This window comes from Symphodus melops, assembly GCF_947650265.1.
Source record: "Symphodus melops genome assembly, chromosome: 5".
NCBI classification, from domain to species: domain Eukaryota; kingdom Metazoa; phylum Chordata; class Actinopteri; order Labriformes; family Labridae; genus Symphodus; species Symphodus melops.
The window spans coordinates 25525184-25547393 of NC_136695.1; the positions used below are offsets into that span (position 1 = coordinate 25525184).

At 40.4% G+C, this 22210-nt stretch overlaps 1 protein-coding gene across 2 annotated transcripts in view; it reads right to left on the bottom strand.

Moving 5' to 3' along the window:
* The window catches only part of LOC306824650 (mannosyl-oligosaccharide 1,2-alpha-mannosidase IA), a 192426-nt gene that overhangs the window by 41277 nt on the left and 128939 nt on the right, over positions 1 to 22210 (bottom strand). For both annotated transcript variants that reach the window (XM_079344846.1, XM_079344847.1), the window contains exon 4: positions 21575 to 21655. In XM_079344846.1, the coding sequence (XP_079200972.1) occupies positions 21575 to 21655 (81 nt within the window). The remainder of the gene's footprint in view (positions 1 to 21574; positions 21656 to 22210) is intronic.

Below are 22210 nucleotides of genomic sequence, written 5' to 3' on the forward strand. Positions count from 1 at the left end.
CTCATGCCCAAACAGATGTTGCATGAATTTCCCTCGGGATCAATAAAGTATCTATCTATCTATCTATCATGTCTTTCCCAGGTCAGTGGAGAATAGCCGGCTGGTCAACAGAGGGCGCTAGGATGCCACCTAACCAATCCCAATGGAGAATGAGACTTAATATAATTGATTTGATTTGAAATGTCTTCAAATTAGGCTATTAAGAGAAAATGCATTAAATCCAACCACCAACAAGGAGGCAGCAGAGAGACAGAGTCCCATGAACTGAGTCATGCAGTGTCACTGAATCAGAGCATCGACTATTTATGAGGATGTATCAGAGCAGCAGACCAGGCTAGCATGAGTCAGCAGATTTTTTTTAGTGTGTCTCCAGAAAGCAAAGAGTTCTAGAAAGTCTGAAGAAGAAACCAGAGAGGAAAAAGATTAAGAACATTTACAAGGTAACTTATATTTTAACACCTTGGACACATGAGAACCTCTGTTGTAAAGGTTTTTGTGCTTGTATCACAGCAGATTTTGCCGACTGTGCAAAACAGACATTAAAGAGCTCAAGACTCTGATCTTGAACGGAAGTGATTGCAGTCTTGTTGGGGATGTTTGATGCTTTTTGAAAAGTAACATCATGGGAAATTGACAAACTAAGTGAAATCAATAAATAAAAGTTAGGGTAGACACATTCAAGTGTAAATTAACACGCTGTGTCTCTCTGCTTCTAACACGCTGCCTTAGTTCAGCTATGTACATCTCTATGACAAATGTGGTTCGCTTGAGTTCCATTATGATAATTTTTGGGGAAAAAAATCAGGCTTTTGCTGCAGTAATTATAAAAATGTACACTGTCACCAAATGACTTCTAGTCCAGCTGCACAACCAAATGGTCCAATTACAGCTCCGAAGCAGATAAATGACAACAAAAAAAATGTGACTGCAGAGTACTTCATCTCCCGCTCAAAGATGAACGAGGTGTGCTCTGCGGGACGGTGCAGCCTGTTTGCTGATACATACTGTCAGCGTTGGATTGGAGTCGAGCAGAGTTTCTGCCCTGTCAAACAGCCAGTCCTGTTAAGTGAATTCATCATTCCCATCTTAATGGGAACATTTGACTGACAGCTGCCAACTCCAGTGGAGGGCTCATGTCAGAAAACACCAAAGTATTCATCACACAGTGCGTGTGTGTGTGTGTGTGTGTGTGTGTGTGTGTGTGTGTGTCAGTGAGAGGCAGATACAAATGATGGAATAGAGACCGACATGGCTCTGTTTGGATGAACAACTAAGTGAATGTAGGTCAATTAGTCCATGAGTTGATCCACAGAGAGTTATAATTCATCATTATGATCAGACCACACGAGATGGCTCTGCTGTCTGTTTAAGACAGCAAAGACAACCGTCATGTTTTCTGCTTCAGCCACCTGGAACTGTCTGCAAAAAGGAATTTCCCTTAATGAATGTGACATTTGTGGAGAACTCAACTCCACTGGTAATGCCGTGCTTAATGACTCCTGAGTTAATTGTCTCTGTTCCACTTCTCTCCTACATTTCGGTCATTGTATTTCCAGCTCTGAAACGAACAGTTTTAATGAATGACAATCATAATGATCATTTAATTGACCCATCATTTTCAACTAATGTTCTCAATCATGAAAAAGTAGAAAAGAGGTTTCTAAATAAAGTCTGTCAGAACTTTTCTGGAGCTCGATGGATAAAATTAGACTGCTTTTTTTTTTTTTTTTTTGTTCGGAGCAAAACTTCAAAAACCAAAGTTATTACTTTTTTTTCAATCATGGTCAAAGATAATGCCTAATGGGATGCTTGTGGCCTGGTGGTTGTATCACACGCCTCAAGTGCAGAGGCTACAGTCCTCATCGCAGTGACCCTGGGTTCGAGTCCAGTGTTGGCCCTTTGCTGCACGTCGTCCCCCTCTCTCTCCTTCCAATGTTTCCTTCCTCTCTTCAGCTGTCCTATCTCATAGCACTCATTATGTTCACAAGCCTTCTTACTTAAAATATCATTAAGATGCAAACAATTACGAAACAAGCAGCATTTCTATCTATTTGTGTTTTCTGAACCCTTTGACCTTTCTGCCTTACTTCGTATCGTTTGAGCTGAAACTTTGACTGCTGCTGTCTCGTTCAGGTTTTCTCTGTTGACCCATTTTTTTAAAAAAACCAAGTGTTATTTATTTCATCTGGTCTTTGACCTTGTGTCAAAGTGTTTGTATGAACTTAAACTTCTTTTGGTGCTTTTGTTTCTCGCAGTTTCTTTCATTCTTTCTTTGGTCCTACTTTTAAGATTTTGGGAAGCATGTGACCTTTGTTTGGAGAAAAGTGCTGACCAAATACACTTTAGTATCTTACCTACTTTGCAAAACTAACCTTACAGAAGAACTTCTGTACATGGTCATATCAAAGCTTAATAAGCAACATCTTAAAGGTCAGACAATGGGAAAGGATAACTACTAAAGATAATAAAGCACAACATGTGCTGGTTCCATGTTCTCAAACGTGACTATGTGCTGTTTTTCTTCTGGTTTATGTCATCTGAAAAAAGCCCTTTTTTTGGCCTGACTTTATTGTGGAAAACAGATTTATTTTCTTTAGCTATGGCTCTCTAAGGATGTTAGTGAAAGATGCAGCAGGACAGTGAAAGCTTCTGCCGGGCCAATCAAGTGAAACGGAGTGATTTGGGAAAGAGGAGGAGGAAGGCGGAAAATGGGCAAAATGGGAGAATCTCATGACAGCAGATAATGGCCGAGTGGCTTCGATCAGCAGCTCGTCTCCGTCTGCCACTAATGGAGTCATACATCGGCCCCTCTCGCCCAGTTAATCAGACCTCCACCAGCTGGTCTAATGCTGCTCCACAACAGGGGAGAGGAGAAAAAGACAGATAAGAGTTTGTTAGGTTTTAGATTTTATCAATTCCAATTATGTTTATCAATAATACATCTCCTTCTTTCCTGTTTCCAATATGATGAAGATCTTAGCAGGAAGAAAAGTAATGTGATCATGACAAAAACTTTATTTCAGCAGACTTATGTCCCCATAAACAGTCATATAAGGAGGTTTCATAGTGTTTCACATAACTTATCTTGAACAGTAACCAGGAAGCATCTTTTCTGCTATTTCTTACTTTTGTGTTGTTGTTTTCTTACAGCTAAAGATTTGTTAAAAACAAACTAAAGACTGTTACCTTTTGGATTGTTTTGGAGGAATAGTATGCATAGAAATATTTTGCATGAACATCTTTATCCCAAGTGTCATGCAGCAAAAGACAAAAATAGATAGTTATAATCCCTGGTCTGTGGTCTGTCAGAACAGACTCTAAGCCTTTGCTTTACCGGGTGGCTCAGTTCTAACCCTGTGTAGTTCCTTCGAAATGAAAGATGGTTCTTGGAAAAAAGCAAAACCAACAATCACTTTTTAAGCACAGAAAAAAAAAGTAAACTGTAGAGAACATGGACATAATCAGTGACATCACCTCCTGCCACATCAAAACGAGGCTTTGTTTGAGGAACGGCTTCAGAGTCCTGCAGCCTGAGTTACTTGGAAACAATCGATCGTAAAGTTCTTGGAAAGGAACAATGGAGCTACATCCAAACTAACAAGCACATTCAAACGGTTCTTTAAGCACCACATAAGTTTACTGAGGAATTGCTGAAGAAAGCTAAAAGCCGATGGAAAGAGTGCACAACATGAATCTAATCTGAGCTTTGGTTAACATCAGAACTGCAACCAAAGTCACTGACGTTAGTAATGTTCCTTCACTGCACAAAAAGTAAGAGAGTAAATGAATAAATCAGCATGGAGCCACTTTACATGAGTTTGCATTTGAAGTGTTGTTCTGCATGCCCGGGTTTTGATCGTAGATGAGAAGTAAGATTGCACTGTCCCCCTAAAGCTGCTTGGACATATGAAATATAGACGAGACAAACACCAATTCTTCCCACATGGGGGGTCTTTTTTAAGGCTCCGGGGGGTGTGCATTGATGCTTTGTATTATTTCTGACATTGTGTGTGTTTCAGACTGAGCGCTAACACACGGAGGTCCAAGTCATTTGTAACACATTTGTACAAACTAAATGTGACATGTACCACCTGGCTTCTGTCACCCTGTGATAAAATACCTTCCTGCAAAGATGGCAGTCGTCCTACTTTTCAGAAAAAGAGCAGTTCTGGGCTCTCAGCAGAGTTAATACCTGATCTCAAACCTCTCCTCTTGGGAACAGGCCCAGAACTGTTGGCTTAAGCCTGCATGCATATTAACCAATATATCAAACTCTCTTTCACCCCAGACTGTCAGAATGCGTTATAATCCTATTTCCAGCCTTCTCGGGGTGATGGGTTCACTATCCCACCGCCACCAGCCAGCGTGAATACTAAATCCTTTTTGTAAAGTCAGCATTCATCTTCACCTGTACATTACCACGGACAGAAGAGAGCAGAATACAGCGGGATACGAATGTCATGCACACACAGCAGCTCTTTTCCTAAAAAAAAAATATGAAGAGGAAGGTTTCCTGTGCGGGGACGGAAAATGACTAATGCTCTTCTCTACCTGAGCAACAACCATAAAAAAATAATGTGCAAGGTTCATAACTCTCAGTGGAATACAGCAGAGTAGACTCGGAGGCTCCCAGGAGTAAAGAATCAAACTAATGACCCTCATGGGGGAATTAAGACGCCTGCAAAGCAAATAATAAAGAAGAACTGTGCAAAGGCAAACAAGAAAAAGACAAACGAGTCTCGTGTAGACATTAAACAAGCTTTTAAACACGAGAACGTACTAAATACTGTCGACAACTGAGAGCTGAGGATGATTAATGATTGTATTTGTAAGTTCAGAGAGTATTAAAAAGTAAGACTCAACAGATGAATTATCAGTGGATGGATATACAGTAATAACTACAATCATTTGTGACAGGTCTGCAAAGAGTAACACCTAAGATACCTGAGAGCATGACTTTGGTTGACACTTCGTCAGAACTTTTTCCGGCTGTAGGTTACGCTCTGTCAATGACCCAGCTGTCTGTTGTAAATAATCATTTTAATTTGAAAGTTCCCCTTTCGTTACATTGGAAAGACTGATGCTTTTACTTTGAAATCTAAACGACAGGAAGTGACAGTAAAAGGAGGGCCTAAAGAAACCCTGGATTCATGTGAAAAACACATTTCCAAGATGTAAAATTCATGTGAACAACGTGCAGCATTCTAACCAGTTATGGCTAGTTACACTTCAACGCAATGTCTTTTTTATTCCACAGGGGGAAGTGTCATTCATTAAAAAGGAAACTGTTCAATTCATAAAAGTTTAATTAAGACATTTAATTTGTTTTTACTCATACTCAATACAAAATATTTAAGTTCGAATTTTTGAAATCTGAACATACAACCGGCTCAGCAATATTCAGGGGAAAACACGCAAACAAATATTCAAGAGGCAGAAAAATCTTGAGCAAAATCACTCTCATGATGAACAACCATCTTCCAAAACTATTCAGATTTGGAAAGCGGTTACCTCTAGTAACTGTATTATATACTGTATAGTAATATTCATTTTATAGCTTTTTTAATATTGACAGAAAGAATACTAGAACATAGCAAAATACTGGAAATATCTCCCCTCTGACATAAAAAGCTTCACACCATCGCAGTATGACTAACGCATATGTTTCGACACTGATTTCTACTCTCTCCAGGTGTTTTTTTATCATGTTCACACCTGTACAGTGGTGTACATCATGAGCTTAGTGTGTGTGTGTGTGTGTGTGTAACTCTAAATGGAGAGCTTTAAAAGAACATGTGCACTGTACACCAAAGTCTTTCCCCGAGAGTAGAAAGCCGAGCGCGACTACACAGATATTGTATTTCCTGCATGAATAGGCAGGCCGGCTGTGAGCTCGCACCCTGGGTAGTGACTGATAGGCGAACAGCTTTCAAACCGCCAGCACCGACTGTTGCAAGGCACAGCTGTAAAAACAATCAGGATTGATTTTTTTTTTTTCAAGCATTTGTTTTCCTGGGGAGAGCTTTTTATGACCATCAGAGTGTGATCTGTACTTGCTACGACAAAATGAGTTCTCTGACTTCAATCAGACCACCTGAAGAGACGATGCCAACTGTGGAGCAGAAGTACAGTCTGATCAGGAGCTGTGTGACGCGAGCTCCATGTCAGAGAAAGTGCAGTGAGCCGTCAGACATCTTTTGGACACATTAGGTCATGCAGCTCATTAAAAACCAAGCAGCACCATGGGATTGTGAGTATTTAAAGCATTTCGTGCAGAGAATCAAATCAAATGGATGATTTCGCGGCAGGGATCATAATTCTAACAGCTTATCTCCTGAGAAAAATCAATCCCAGTCTTCAAACACATTTCAGAACGGAGGTGAAATGCACAATGAAACCCATAAAAGAAGATAAGAAAAGAGTTGGAGGGTAACAATATTTAATTTACATATTGAAAACAGGATTGTAGTTTATCACCCGGGTTCAGCTTTCTTTGAAAGAAAGCCCTGGAGACTTTCTGGTTCTGCCTCGTGCAGCCATGAGGGAGCCATGAACTCAGATTCAAGAGATACCACAGAGAAGGAAGTCATTGTTCAGACTAAAAGGAAGGAAAAATGAAAAAGACTAAATTAATTTGTCCCGCTCGGCTCATCAGACAGTTTTTTTTAGTGGAGAACTAGATGTGATATTAGATTGCCTACAGACAGCACACACACACACACACACACACACACACACACACACACGCCTGGAGGACACACTTTGTCTGTGTCCCCTGCTTCCTCAGACACACACTGAAGCGTAACTACCTCAGGTGGAGTTTGTGAGCCAACTAACCCAAGGCAGCCTCACTTAGAGTGGCAGTATTTACAGAAAAATACAAAAAAAAAAAAAAAGAGAAGCCCAGCTCGCGGTGACATTATGCTACAACGGAGAGAAATCGGATGAGACCAGAGGAAAGAGAGAAAAGGGACAGAAAGGAGATGAGACGGAAAAACTGGTGAAAACTAAATGTCGCAAGTCATTTAACTTTGAAGCAATTGCAAAACTTTGTGTTCATTTAAGACAGCACCACTGCGTCTCCTGTGTGCAGACTTGTCCTTTTGATTGACAGCTGAAGGACACCTCAGCAGCAGAGAGAGCGGGCCACATTACTCACACAGCGAGCAAAGGAAACTCGTACGGTGGCAGTGATGAAGGATAAAGTCATTCGTTGGCATGGAAGAGCGAGGAGCAGCCGGCCCGAGCCTGACGGACGTTCATCCTCCCCAATCATCTGCTCCGAGGGGAAACGCTCCCAAATCTCTGCTCGCATGACGCCGAAGACGCCAGGCCCATTATCTCATTGTGTAAAAGTAAATGTGCTGAAAACAGATCAATTACCGCCTCCGTCTGGGATCACATTAAGTGGGTTTTAATGGGTGTGCATCCTAATGCAGCTACTGTATGTATGTGTAATGTGTGCATTGTGGCTGGTTGTTTTGCCGCCTGTAATGAAGATGTTAAAGTAATAATTTACCTGCACTGTTTCACAGATGTGAAGGTTCCTCTTAGGATAAATTGAGGGGGATAAATAATTGCATTTTTCTCCAGGCAGCATACTGGGAGATTTCATTTATTATTTCTCATCTAATTGATTACTTCAAGTAGGTTTTCTAACCTGCATGCTCAACGATTAATGTGCTACTTTTTATGTGCTTAATTAATGGCTGCTGCAGCTTCATGAAAAACACACTGAATTAGATCTGGAAATGAAAAACTGCCGATGTTTGCGCCTGTACAACAGCGCTGGGGATGGCGCAGACACATTAATCAAGGGAGATGGAATTCAATAAGACAGACTAAGTCCTCTACACAAAATCGTACTATTTTTCATATTGTTGTCGTGCTGCCTCTGTGGCAATAGTGCCGCTCAAGCTTCCCTCTTGACCCAAAATTCACTTTGAATCAACTTTACTGTCAGTAATCTCCGCTGCTCTGCTCCGGCTTGTTTGTTCGGAGGTTGCGGCCGCCCTGTCTGCTCTTTGTGACACTGTGTTTATGTTTGTGGAGTGTGGGACATCATATTCAATGTGCCTCACCTTTCATATTTGGTATGAACAGGATTGTTTTGTCCACAAACAAAGATGTACAAACTGACACTGGCACACGTGTTTATCTCTCCAGCTTGTGTTTCGAGAGGCCGACACCCAAACTGATTTCTCTAGGTTCTTGTTTTGAATTAAAAAAAAACCCCGCTATGGACACACTGTTTGCATTCAAAATGAACTCCAAGCAGGAAGAGCCATGACTGAAAAACAAGTGCTATGATTTGTATATGTTTGTTTTCTGTTGGATCCAATAAAAATAGGACAGAACTTAAAATAGTCAGTTCTGCTTTGTGCTCTTTTTACGTACTCACAACTTTATACCAAACTGGCTGCATCTCGGCTCACATTCAGACACATTTACACTGACACAGACACTTGTTTCAAACTAAGGACATTTTATTGTTTTCTTTTTCTTCATCTTATCTGCACAACTACATGATCTGCATGCACCATAAAGTCTGCCTTCATCTCCGGTGACAAATCAGTCACCAGTCCCCAACACACACACACACACACACGTTCACAAACAAACACATACACAGACTCTCCCTTTCCTGGAAGGCATTGATTGCAGCCGGAGCCATCAGGGTCGATACTTTCCTTGTTAAAAGCCAGCTCTTGGGCCCCTTAAATAATGCTTCACCATGCACGGAGACAAAAATTGGGCCTCTTTTTGCTCAATCAAATTCTTATGTTTTTGAGGGCTGAAAAACATCACAAAACAATCCAGTCCTTTAATAAAGAGGTTTCTCTGCACCCACCGTCAATGAAAAGTATTTATTGAAACGTTTCATTGCGCCTTTTATTCGTCCTTTTCCCTCATTTAATTGCTGATGGGTAGACAGGTGCAACGAAGCTTATAGAAATAAGGCCCGATGGAGGAGTCTGAATGAAAAGACCGGGATGCCACAAGGCTGAAATCATTAAGAATGAGCCAAATGATCCCAGGGTTTTCATTTGTTTGTCTTGTCTCACGTCCTTACTGACTAGAGAGACTTGTGAAAAACACACACACACACACACACACACACACACACACACACACACACACACACACACACACACACACACACACACACAATGTCTCACAAAGAGCTTTTGAGAATTGGGCTCATTTGGTCCTGTGCCAAAACTCTCCCGGGCTGAGTCCAATTACTCCAGCAGGAATGGCATGTACCAGGAAAAAAAACAGATTAATTGAAGGTTTTCTCCAGGAAGTAAACTAACAGAATAATAGGTAGAAGGTAGGGACACATTAAGAGGAACAACTGTGTTCAAAAAAGACATTAAAAATCATGCTAAAATGTAGTCTCTCAAACAAACATATTCCTGGAAGTTGAGTTGTAGTAGGTTTATTTTTGGGACTTGTTATGCCTTTTTGGAGCAATAAAAGAGTAAAAAGAGTCACGGCGAGAGAGAGAGAGAGAGAGAGTGGGGAATGACATGCGGAGAAAGAAAAGGACCACAGCCTCCACACACAGGGGGCGGGCGCACTAACCACCAGGCCACCGTGGTCCTTACTTTCTTCAAGGCAAAATCATTATCAGCAAGGCACCTTTTCCAACAGTGTATTGGAAGCAGCACCCCTCCCTCCTCGTCCCTTTTTTCATTGTCCGGATTTTTTATTCATATTAATTATTGTTTTTTTTAATTAATGTCTTTGTTCCATTTTCAGTTTTACATTTGCAGATGAAATAATGTTTTCCACATATTTCATTTTTACATCTTTTTTTTCTTCTTTGAATCATGTAAATACAGCCCTAAGAAAGAGATAGTACAAGTGGAAATGCTCAATCGTACAAACACAAGAGTAGTTTGATGTAATTGGAATTAACTCAAATGTTAACGTCAGAATTAGTGTTTGGAAAGAACACGTAATCAATGACGAAACATTTCTACTAAGAAGCTCAGCGGCAGGTCCTGCAAACAAGCTGCTAGCTCATTGTTCAAAGACAGATTTATTCAGTGGGAGAGCTTTTATTAAAAGACTTACCAAACCAAAAGGAATATTAAATCAGCTGTACTCTCTGATGTATGGAACAACTCAACATGCTATAATGCAAGATGTGTGATCCGCTGGTTTTGCGATGTTGTTCTTACCAGCAGCATCTTAATGCTGTAATAAAAGTGAAAGGTGTAAGAGGGGAGCTGTGCATAGTTATTTTAACTCTGCACAAATGAGATTATGTGTTTGTACACGAGGCAGAATGAGGGTTTGGGAGAAGGAGCGCTGCTTTCATAGCTAAGCCTGCGGCAGGGACTTCAGAGCGGGGCAGGTTACAGTGCGATTATGATGATCCGGTCTGATCTGAGGGAATGAAATTTCTTTCAGAACCACTTCTTGGCTCTTCAGCAAAAGGAGAAAAACAGATAAAAATGCAGAGGCAGCTACTGCTCACACACAGGCAGCAGATCACGCACATACAGACTAACACAAGCAGGCTAGTGTGAATTCAGTTTATTTACACGTTCTGTACTAATTTATTTTCCCAAATCCCATTTCTGAAGCTTTTAGTGTGAACTGAAAAGCTTTGCATACACTGATTTCAGTTTTCAGTTTTCATTTAGCAACATAAAATTCATCAGGCTACTTAGCCCACAGTCACAGAGGGCGAGCATTATTAGAAAAAAAAAGTTCTAGTTCTTTAAAAGCTGAGTGTAGCTGAGACTGATCAAGGCCAGATGATGTGAAAGAAAGTGACGATATACACACAAGGTAAAGACACTTTTAACACATAGAACATTAAACTTCAATCTTACACTATTGAAGTTTTGCTCTGAATCAAGCACAACAGTGCAGCCATCAGAGCTGTTTTTTGAGGACACAAATAAGACACAGCTGAACTTTGAGCTAAACACCTATATTAGCATGCTAGCATAAAGACTTTTGGGGATTAGCGGGCTAAATGGCATTGTTTTGTATTAATAGTATCCTTTTAAACCTGACCTGTAGGTGTTATTTCAATAGTACTACAGTACCTTGCTGGAATTGGATACAAATACTGTGTTGTGATTGGCTAATGTGTCTCAATTTTGAACGGTTAGGGCTGCTAGCTTTTATCCTCTATAAAAAAACATTTTTATCCCATTATGATGAGAAGACTTCATGTTTTTGTCAAATTCATGACCTTCTAATTTTAGCGTTGGTTTCTAAACCTAATGTAAAATTTGTACTGTCATGTTAAGGCACCAGCACTAAAAAAATCAGCGAGGTTATGTATGTTGTACCTTGGATTAAGGTTAACAATGTCAAAGGTGTGTTTCTGAGGGAAACTCCTGTTTGCCTTATTGGTTTTCTTGCCAATCACATCACATTAGGGAGGGACTAGAGAACACGTAAAACAATGTTTTTTTATGTGTTCCATCATTATAGTGCTAGCTTGCCAACATATTCTAATAAGCATCAATAACTTAATATGAGGCTAAAGCTAATTTGAATTCTGGCGATTTGGAAGTATTGGAAACATTTAAATGTTAACCTGACAGTGAGGAAAAGTCTACAGTTCACAAAAGGTCTTACTGTTTATTCTGTGTGTAGTGTGTACCAAGTTTCACGGCAATCTATCAAACAGTTCTCAAGATATTCAGGCACAGACCGACATACAGGATGATAACTAGCGGCAAAAATCTCAGGTACTAGCCATTTAATAATTATCAACATGTCAAGTTATATAATTGGGATAATCAATGATAATAGTTCTGCAAAGTATAGGTGGTTTTGCTCATTTAAACATATTACCTCAATTTAAAACTTGGATGGTCATACTTTCCTTTATATCACAGAAACACTTCATCTTCTACATTACTGCCACATAGATGTTCTCAATACATCTTAGCAATATATCCCTACCTGCACCAGCTCACCATATATCTCTCTTCAGTCAGACTTCATATTCTCATTTTTCTCTGCCTCTCAGCACAGCTTATGTAAGAGGAAGGCAGAGTTATGGGGGATGGGGTGTCAGGAGAGGCTCTGTACCCTTCAACTGGCAAGAGAGTATATCCCTGCCTCTCCCTCCAGGATGGCTGAAAATGATCCTCTCCTTGCACACTCGAATGGATATCAGCACCCACTGCTCCACTGAGGCTCAGATTTATTCAATTGACACCCCCATAAACTGCACGGTGAAAAAAAACAGCTGGCATAAATTTATCTTGAGACAAACCTCACACTTTTCTGCTGAGACATTGCTCACAGCAGGGAGGATGATTTCATATCTCTGATGTTGATGTGAGAGAAATGAGGAGAAGAGCCCAGACACAAAGGGCCCCTTATTGGCAGCTTAAGATTTGAGAAAAGGTTTTGATAATCAGACTATGAAGCTTAATATCTGGGTCAGAGATTCAAAAAACGAAGTACTTCTTTAATAACCTGACAACATCTTATTATAGAGAAAGCCAGAGATAACAGAACATCTGTCGAGGACCTCCTGTAGGAAGAAGAGATGAAATCAAGGTGGAGGGTAAAACGAGATTCCCTTAATGCAACTGCAAAAATATAAAAAGACTCATCTCTGTTCCACTCGGCTGACAAAAGCACATGGTGGGGATGTAATTGCACACAGGTGATTCTGCAAATAGTTCATTCAGAGAACATTATGTTTCTGAGTCAGTTGGCGGAAAATAGCGCGGTGGAGGTATATCCCCCGGCTGAAATTTGGGTGGCTGGGGGTGAGTGCAGAAAAGAGGTCATATTAAAAGGACGCATTAGCAGAATGTGTGTTGGTGTGTGGTATTAGCCATGGCAAGGCAGAAGATCAGCTTCTCTGTTTCTTTTATGGCAGAAAGCTTGGTGCTACAGCAGTCTGATGTGTCTGAGTGGGTGGTGCAGGATCACCATTCACGAGCATAAAATGTAAAAGCTGAAAGAAAATGTTCACTCATCGTTGCCTTGGTCTGGACACCATCAAGTTACCATCCAAAAGCCCAACAGACTGAGCTACTACATAAGATGAGATGTTTACTGCATACTGCCTCCAAAGTACTTGCTTTCAATTTTGGGATTTGGAATATGTTTTATGTGAAACGTGCTGATGGTTTTTGCCCAAACAGGCAGTTTGGAGATTTTCACTTAATGACATCACAAAGGGCAGTAGCCCCTCCCCCAAGTGGTTGACCCTCCCACAGCTAGGTGTGCTTTCTCACTGTAAACAATAGGGCATGGAACAAGAAAGGTCAAGCCAGTGAGACCTTCCAGAGAAGGGTGTGTTCAAATACAGCTCATTTAAAGCTACAGACGCAGTCTGTTCTGAGCAGGGCTGAAATGGAGAGATTTATAGGCATGACACAAAATACAAGGTTTTTAACAAGAAAAATCACAGTCATGTTTTGGGGAGTACTGAGACTTATCTAAACTTGTTGAAAGGGAGGATAATATGTGGCCTTTACATAAGAAATGTCATCCTCAGAGTTTGGATCCTCAAATGATTACTTAAGTTTTTTTTGTTTTTTTTCTTAAAAAAACAAATTGTATTCACCAAAAATAAAGATATGAAAGTTGAGATTCGTAGGACAACTCATTTTTTTAATTCAGCTGCATCGCTGCAGAAACACCATGGGAGCAAATCTTTGTGGAGATGCTGCAGGAATGAAAAATGCAAAGAGAAAGACAGACATTCGGGCACATGGGCAGATCATTTTCTAATTCTTCCTGCGTATCAGTTGGTGATTGAGTCTTAAGACACACTGGTCCACATTAGCTGTGTTATGAATATCAATTTTCTCTGCATGATCTCCTCAAGCAGCCGAGAAAAGGTCAAATCATTCAGTATGAGAACAAACTTTGTTCCCCCGTTAATGCATGCAGCACACTTCTGCAAACTAACATGACACTTTCACTCGGCTCTTAATGATGCGACTTAATGATGCGACGGAGAGAAAAACATCCAAATAAAGAAGCTGTCATCTCCCAGAGGAATTTACAATTCACACCATTTCTCTCAATGATATTTATATTGTAAGTGTGGAAGCACTCTCCTGTGTTATGACCCAAAATATAGAAACACATTTGGAGACAGAAGTGGGTCAGCCAATTAAAGGGAAAACCACATGGACTTTGCAAACACTGCACCCCTCAACCAGCACAGCCCATCACAAAGAAACAACAAAACCAATGATATCCATACGATGCCACCAAGTTCTAAAAAGGGACCAAGTGGGCTGGAAAAGAAAAGAAAAGAAAAGAAAAGAATGAAGTTCACATTTTAGCAGAGAAAGAAACAGCAGTACTTTAGTCAGTCATGGTTCTCCTAAGTAGAAATGGTTAATACATTTTTCTTGATCCCATAGAAAAAGAGGTGCATGGAGGAAGCTATGGGCTCGAAAGTGATGGACCTAGAATGGAAATAAGCAGGTAACGGGATAATGATTTCCTCCCAAGGAGAAACACATTTAAATTTCACCTCTCAGAGAAACATGTGCCATGATATGAGTGGCTGTGTTAAGTCAAGCAGAGAGTTTATTTTTAGAATGAGGGCTTTGACCTTTATTTACTGACTTGACAAGATTTCGCTAAGTGAAATGAGGTTCATAACGGGGCTGTATACCAATCATGAAAACAATGTTGTCTAATCCTTACCGGCCTTCAATGGTAAAATAGTAAACTCTCTATTTTTACAGAACGTCTCTCTCTCAAGCTAATTTCAGTCTTCTCTTGTCCGACATGCATTCACTCTGATTTCTATTTCAGTTTATCTTTGTCAATGAATTTCTCTTTCTTCTTGTTACTTTGTCTTGCCTGCTTTTACTCTCTGCCAATTTGCATGCCCTCCCCCCTGTCTGTCTGTCTTCTTTCATGTCTCTGTGCATCTTTAATGGGCTGAAATAGTCCATCACACATGGGAAAGGATGAAAAACAAAACATGACGAGTCTTTCAATTACGGCATGTGAAAAATCCTCCTTCCAAACTTGACTCAAAACAGAAATATCAGAAACCGAGTGATTTAATTTGTTAATAGCTCATGTTTGCGAGACTATCCTTTTCCAGGCTCTTTGCTCTAAACAATAAAGACAGTTGTTTCAAAGCTCTTTTTTTTTTTTTTTTTTTTTAGCAAAAAAGCCTTCTTTGCTCTTACTTCACTTTCAGTGGTAGATGGTACATTGTTCTCTATAGAGGGTACAATTTATCACAAATGGACTGGGATGTATATGTTCATTAGCTTGATGCTAACACATACTGGAAATGCTATTAACTGGCTAACAGAATCAGCATAATGATATTTCTACCTCTATGTATTTTACTTAACATCCTTAACGAGCATCATGTGCAGTCGTTCTAAAAGGAAACACTATTAGGGAGTGTTTTGTATTCCTCTTGACTTGGAGTGAGTCTCAGGAAGCTTTAAGTATTCAGATGGGGCTGACAGCTGTCTATCATCTCCTACTGTAGGATCCTACTCCTCTATAACAGAAAGAGAACTGCACTTGAAACTCCTTGAGATGACAAACTACTCTATACTACACCTGGCTGACGGATTGTCACTGCATGGCAAAACAGCCAACGTTCAGTTCCCGGGAACTCTGCCACCTTTAAAGAACCAATCATCCTCTTTCGACATTGTTTGCTTTAAATCAAGATGATTTTCGGAGTCCTTCCACACTTATTATTATGTATTCCTCTAAAGTGCTTTGCAGTTTAGCAGCTCATTTAACCATTCCCACATTCATGCAACGCACAGGCCTCACATTTATGAGGTTTTACAGAGAATAGAGATTTGCCCAAGGACACTTTGGGATGTGGATAAAAGGAGAGCAGCTGAAAACGTTTGTCCTGCGCTTTCCTAAATTAATTACCTTCTTAACCATTGTTTTTCCTGGTTATTTAAGTTGTTGGTGAAAAAATCTCACCGCAATGCTGCAGAGGATTTTACTATAAAGAAAAACAGAAACCTGAATTGTTTGGAAAATAGTTTTTTTTCTTAATTAGAGAGAAGCCTTTTGGTGTGACTCACTTGTGCAGCTTGTGTAATACTACTACTAAAAATAATATTGTATATTTATAAAGTGCCTTTCAAGGGACACAAAGAAGCTTTACATCCAAATACACAAATAAAATTAACAGAAAACACTAAGTCCTTTAACTGAGTTGAACAGCTGAGTTGTGTGTATATTGATTACAAAATAATGCAATGATAAAAAAAAAATACTTTTCAGAGTCTGTTTTTTTTAAATCAATACAGTGCGAATAATGCACACAAATTATTTTACAAACATCGGAAGGAACTTTGTTACTGATCATCTCTAAACTTCTATCTCGCACGTAAGCAAATGAAGAATCAATAATGTGAAGAAAGTAGGTCGTATTCATTCCAAGCGCGTTTAATGACAGAAGGCACATTTTTTAAACGTCTACCAGGAAAAAATCAATTCGTTTCTCAATTTGTTGTTTTTTTTTCCGGCATTTCAATTAAAAACAATCTCTGGATGTGGTACTGACGATACTACTCAGGAGGTCTTCCTTTTCTTTCCTCTCGCTCCTCCTGCCTCCTTGTCTGCATCACCTTCTCTTGCACTCTCACATTTCCCGATCAGCTCACGTCGTCTCTTCCTCACCTCCCCCTGATTTCCCCCTCTGTCTCTCTCTCTCTCTCTCTCTCCCTCTCATCTTTCCTCTTGCTGATGAGCATATGAACACACGTCTCTCCTCTCCTCCACCGGCTGTTGCCTCTCTCTCTCCTCCTCCTGCTGCTGCTTCAGCTCAGCCTACAGGCAATTTTCACACAAGGCTGATTGAAATCATTCCCTCACTCTCTCCCCCCCCCCCTCTCCCTCTCTCCTTTTCTGTTTCTTTTCACTCATCTGTGATCCTGCAAGGGGAAGAGGATGACACAACAAGGGCTCACTGCCACACACATTTACATGCATACAAATGGACACGAACAAATAAAACAAACCCCCACGCACACACATACCGGATCACACATAGGCATGTAGGGGAGAAACTGAGGTCGGGTTGACAAACAAACACATATTTTCTCATAAGACGGTAAAAGAGGAGCACACAGAATATGCAAACAAACTCGTTCTAGAGATGATCAAAAAACAAACAGATACGAGCTTGTGTGTGATGTACAGAGTTGCTGAGAAGAAAAACAAGGATTTTATATGACTCAAACACACTAAGGATTATTTGACAACATATTGAAATCATTAATGGAGGCAACCACAAGCCTGAGGATTGGCTGTTTTTCACTGTGAGTAATTTTTTTTCTTGGATAATTAGGGATTATTGGATGATTGTTCAAATGAAACAAGCAATCTGAGGACAAAACTCCTCTGCTGAGCCAAACACTCCAAAAGAAACTGGAAACAATTGCTTTAACTGGAAGCTGTGAAAAGGGCTGTGAGGAGCACATGTGGGCTTTTCTGTCAGGAGAACTTTGGTGAGAAAAAATGTGTTTCACTTTGGTTACAAAATATAATTTAATACAATTTCTTCTAAAAAAGTAAAAACGGCTACAGGCGTTGATTGTGAAACCACGTCTTTTCAACTCTCTAGATATACTGTCGTGAAAGGACTGCCGTTATATCAGAGATATACCTGGATATCAGCTGTTCATCATTCCAGGCAAATATATATTTTTATGTGAATAGCATCAACTGAAGCCAAATGCTGGTGGAAGGAAAGGATGGTGTCTAAAAAACTCTAATTTGCATGATTATTATTATTATTTTTTACTATTTTTTGTTTTGTTTCATGAACTAATGAAATAAACAAGTAACCAAATAAGGTCAACAAGGACACTGGTACTGCTGCCGTGGGGTGCAGATAAATGGCCATGTTCATCAAAGACGGACATGTAACACCTGCAGCGGTGTACTTGCCACTTGTGCTGGAGCCATTCGGCCTGGCCAGGAGTGTGTGACGAAAGATGATGAAAGAGAGCAGGGCCCATTGCAGCCAGAGTCGTTTGAACAAGACGCTTAACCTGGGGACAGCTTCTGTAAGAACTAACTCTGATGCTTCTGGGGCCCGAAGAAAACACACACACACACACACACACACTGAGTGAAAAACAACAGGAGGTTATTAATGGTCAGGTGTTGTTCCTGTTCTGCTCCAAGCAATTCACTAGCAAAATGCATCCTGCATGGAGCCATAATCATCACCCGCTCCCTGGCAATCATTTACAGCGGCACCAGCTGCCCAGTGTCCTCTGGTCAAACTGGATCCACATCCAGTAATGGTCTTCCCAAACTGTATCTCTGTGATTTAAGTCGGTACAGCAGCAACAGACCTTCAATCTGCCGGTTCTATCATTCGGCACAGAATAGGGAAAAGGCTCTAATGGGGGAATGGACGGGATCCATCTCTCTCAGGGACCCTTCACAAAAACACACACACACACACGTGAGCCATGTGATGGACAACAGTGCCAGGCTAAAGAGTATGGATACATCCGTCAGGCATCCTAAGTGGTGTGCTCCATCTCATGAGAGATATCATGATCCGTTAGATGTAAGAAAGTCAAATGAAAGAAAACGAAGAGCAGACAGGATTGCAGTCGTCAGCCAGAAAAGGATGTTTCCTGATTCACACAATTATTGTGGAGCTTTTTCAACGCTAAACCTGCAAATGAGATGGATAAGATGCCATCTAATTTACAAAATACATGTAATCTATCAGTTATCTGTTAATACAGTCTGTAAACATTACTTTGGCATAACCATAACGGATACAATAATTGGGTGTTAAATCAGTTTGTGGCTGGCAGAGGTTCGACCGGGCAGAAACAGGCACACTTCATCCACATCTGTGGAGTTGATTTTGTGCAAGTGTATTTTTTTTTCTGTCCAATTTGCCCTTGCTTGCAACATCGAAGGAAGAACCTTTTTATTTTAGTTTGAAACATTACGTTTTAAACTTGTGCTTCGCAATAAATTATATCTGTAAACGGAATAAGCTTTGTCAGCATGAGAGTGCAGCTCTGCACAGAGAACGGAAGTGCAGATCTCGACACGGGAGAAGACAGTGGGAACAAATTAAGCACCATTTTTGGTGCTGTAAGGGAAATAGAACGAGGAATGGGTTCTTGGTTATGATGATAGTGCTTTGTCTGATTTGATAAAAAAAAAAAAAAAAGGCTGGTATTGTACAAACTTGCATGGATTTACAAAACCCAAAGAAAAGAATCTCAAATACTGCAATAAGAAAAATACTTAGCCTATGCAAGATCATTTTTTACAGCATGTAAGTGAAGGGATCGTGATTTTAAACAAAGCTTATATTGAACTGGGGTCATTTCCTGTGCGTTTTATGATGAAAAAAGTGAGCAAGAGGAACCACTCAACTATCGACGTATCAAAAAACACGTCCTCTTTCCGCCTCTTTGTGACTGTTTATGACAAATAACGTTTAGTTATTTCTAAACACCAAGGATGGTACATATAAACCTAACAGGTCATAAAGACAGAAAATAGTTGCTGCCAGCATGTGGAAACTGATGCAGGATGACAGGCACCGAAACTGGTCTGGTAAATGAGGGCATGGAGTAGAGGTGTGAAAGCACTGGAGCAAAGGGGTGACGAAAAAGTGTGCGGGTGTTAAAGGTTGCTGCTGGATGGTGTCTCTGGTTGGTATTCACGTCCTTGTGTGATATGGGGAGATAAACGCCACGGATGCAACCCTCTTTTCTCTGCACACTCTTTGCACACGCACTCATATAAGAAAATGTCATTATGGAAGCCACATATAGAAATGTCCATGCTCCAGCAAATAAAACAGAGGAACATTTGCTGCATGAGATTTAATGGCACGCAAATGTGGAATAATGGATTCAGCAATATATTCCAGGCTGCAGCAATGTATTCATATTTCACTCATTCAGCAGCAGTGGACAATTTTGTGCTGCTCTCCCCTCAACTCACTCGGCCTGCAAATCAATGTCCATTAAGAGACTTGAGTGTTCATATGTCACAGGATCCTCTCCCTCCATTAACTCGGCTCCTGCACAGATTCTAGTCTCTTCCATGCTGCATTCACAAACAAGTGCAGTGAATGTATACGCAGAGGGTTTTGCTCCAGGAGGCTGCTACAGGCAGGGGCTCATTACGGCGACACGTTGACCTCCGGTGACTTCACGATGCACTCATAATAAACTGGACCACTGGTGCCGTGTGGTTGTCACAGGGCAGTTTTATACCTTTATTTATCCAAGGTTTACTGGACCGTAGTACTTCTTTTCTGGCAAGGACGAGCATCACTCTCATAAAGTTTCACAGCCTCACTCCTGGTAGCCTTCCATTGTAACCACAGACTGTTAGACTTGTAAATTCAATGGAGCCAGACTGATTCTTCCAAGGACACAACAGTGTTAACTCTTCTAGCTAAAACGAGCAATTCTCATCACAGTGACTCAAATCAGAACAAAAAAGACTTTAGTTCTGAGTTTAATTTACTTAATACTTCCATCCTGTCTCAATAATGCTTTAAGAGTACATTAAAACAAACAGACAGAAATCGCTGTCATGAGGCAAGTGTCCAATTGGACCACTGACACACAAGCACTCTGCCTTTAATCAAAATTGACGTCACAAATACTCAAAGCCATGGTTATATTTGACTGACAGAACCATGATTTGCACATGCACAATCTGAGCAAGGAGATAAGAGGTACCGCTTTGTCCACAGGGGGCGCCAAATCATCACAAACAAAAAGTTCCTCACAGCCACTTTAATAAAAGACACTGCAAAAACTCAATTTCTACCAAGTGTATTTATCATTACATTGAATATAAGCTACATTCACCTGACAAGTCTACATATATACAGCATCTTATTGAATGTAAAAAAAAGACTTGAACAGCTTGAAATGAATTAAAATTGCACATAGCACAGATGGCCTTGTGTGTGGAGGTTATAGTGCTCAAAGTGGGCTGCCAGGGTCACGTCCCACCTGAGACTCTTTCACTGAATTTTATTACCCAATCTTTCTCCTGCTCTACTCGGCCCACTGTCCTATCAAATAAAAGCAAACGACCCTCACATAAATCTAAAAAATAAAAAAAATAAAAAGATATCAGTGCTGCAAGAAACGTCGACTTGAGTTTCCAGTAATGAGATCTTTACTTTTCGTCAAGGAATTTAATTACATTTTACTTCCAGTTTACTTCCACTTCCTTTTTTTTTGCCTTTTTGCAAATCATATCTTATTTTTTTGCTTGTAATATGTTGAATTAAGATTTCACAAAGACCAATATTCTTGGTAAGATTTGAGTTTTGCAGTGTATTTACTGTAATTAACTAAACTCTAAAAATGTTCACCTTGTGTTTGCTGTAAGTCATGTTGTTATGGTCAGAAATAATAGCGTGGGATCTGAGGTCTATGGTCACACACCATAACACACACACGGGCTGAAGAACACACATGCAGTCACTCTCACAGTCCCCACTTGTTCATCATTCACACTGCAGGCCGTGGTTGGGGATAAAGGAAGCAGCAGATCTCAGCAGAGCACGGGAATAACAGACATCGATTAATCTTACCTCCTCTCCTGTCAGGTAGTACGCCGACAGCAACCCGCCGACGTAACGGATGTTCACCTCGAAGAGCGATGCCTCCCCGTTCTGTCGACGAGAGAGAGAGAGAGAGAGAGAGAGAGAGAGAGAGAGAGAGAGATCAAATCATTAAATGTCATATTCAGCCGAGGTCTCAGTCAGCGAAAAAAGCAGCTCACAGGAGTTTATGGAAAACAATAATACACTGCAGTCATCATGAGCAGTTTGTGTAAATGTGTTTTATAACTTGGAGAGCAGGTAGACAAACAGACTTTTAAGACTCCAGAGGCAAAAAAGAGCTTCGATGTGCAGAGAAATACTGCGTTCCACATTTAACACTGTAAGATGTGAGATTTCCACTAAACACCTTTGTTATGAAAGTAAACCAGCGATACCGTCAAGAAACCAAAAGTAACCTAACATCAGTGAATCATGAGCGACATGTTTAGAGACAATGCATTACATTAAAGTGATGTATTTGATTATTCAGGATGATTTTCAGTCCACACACTGAAGTTATTGGCGGTTTGAGGCCGTTTGAATGAACTCCTATGAAAGTCATTTTGGGTGCACGAAAAATAATATTGTCCACTGTAGTTCTTCATAGGAAAAACACAAGTGCAG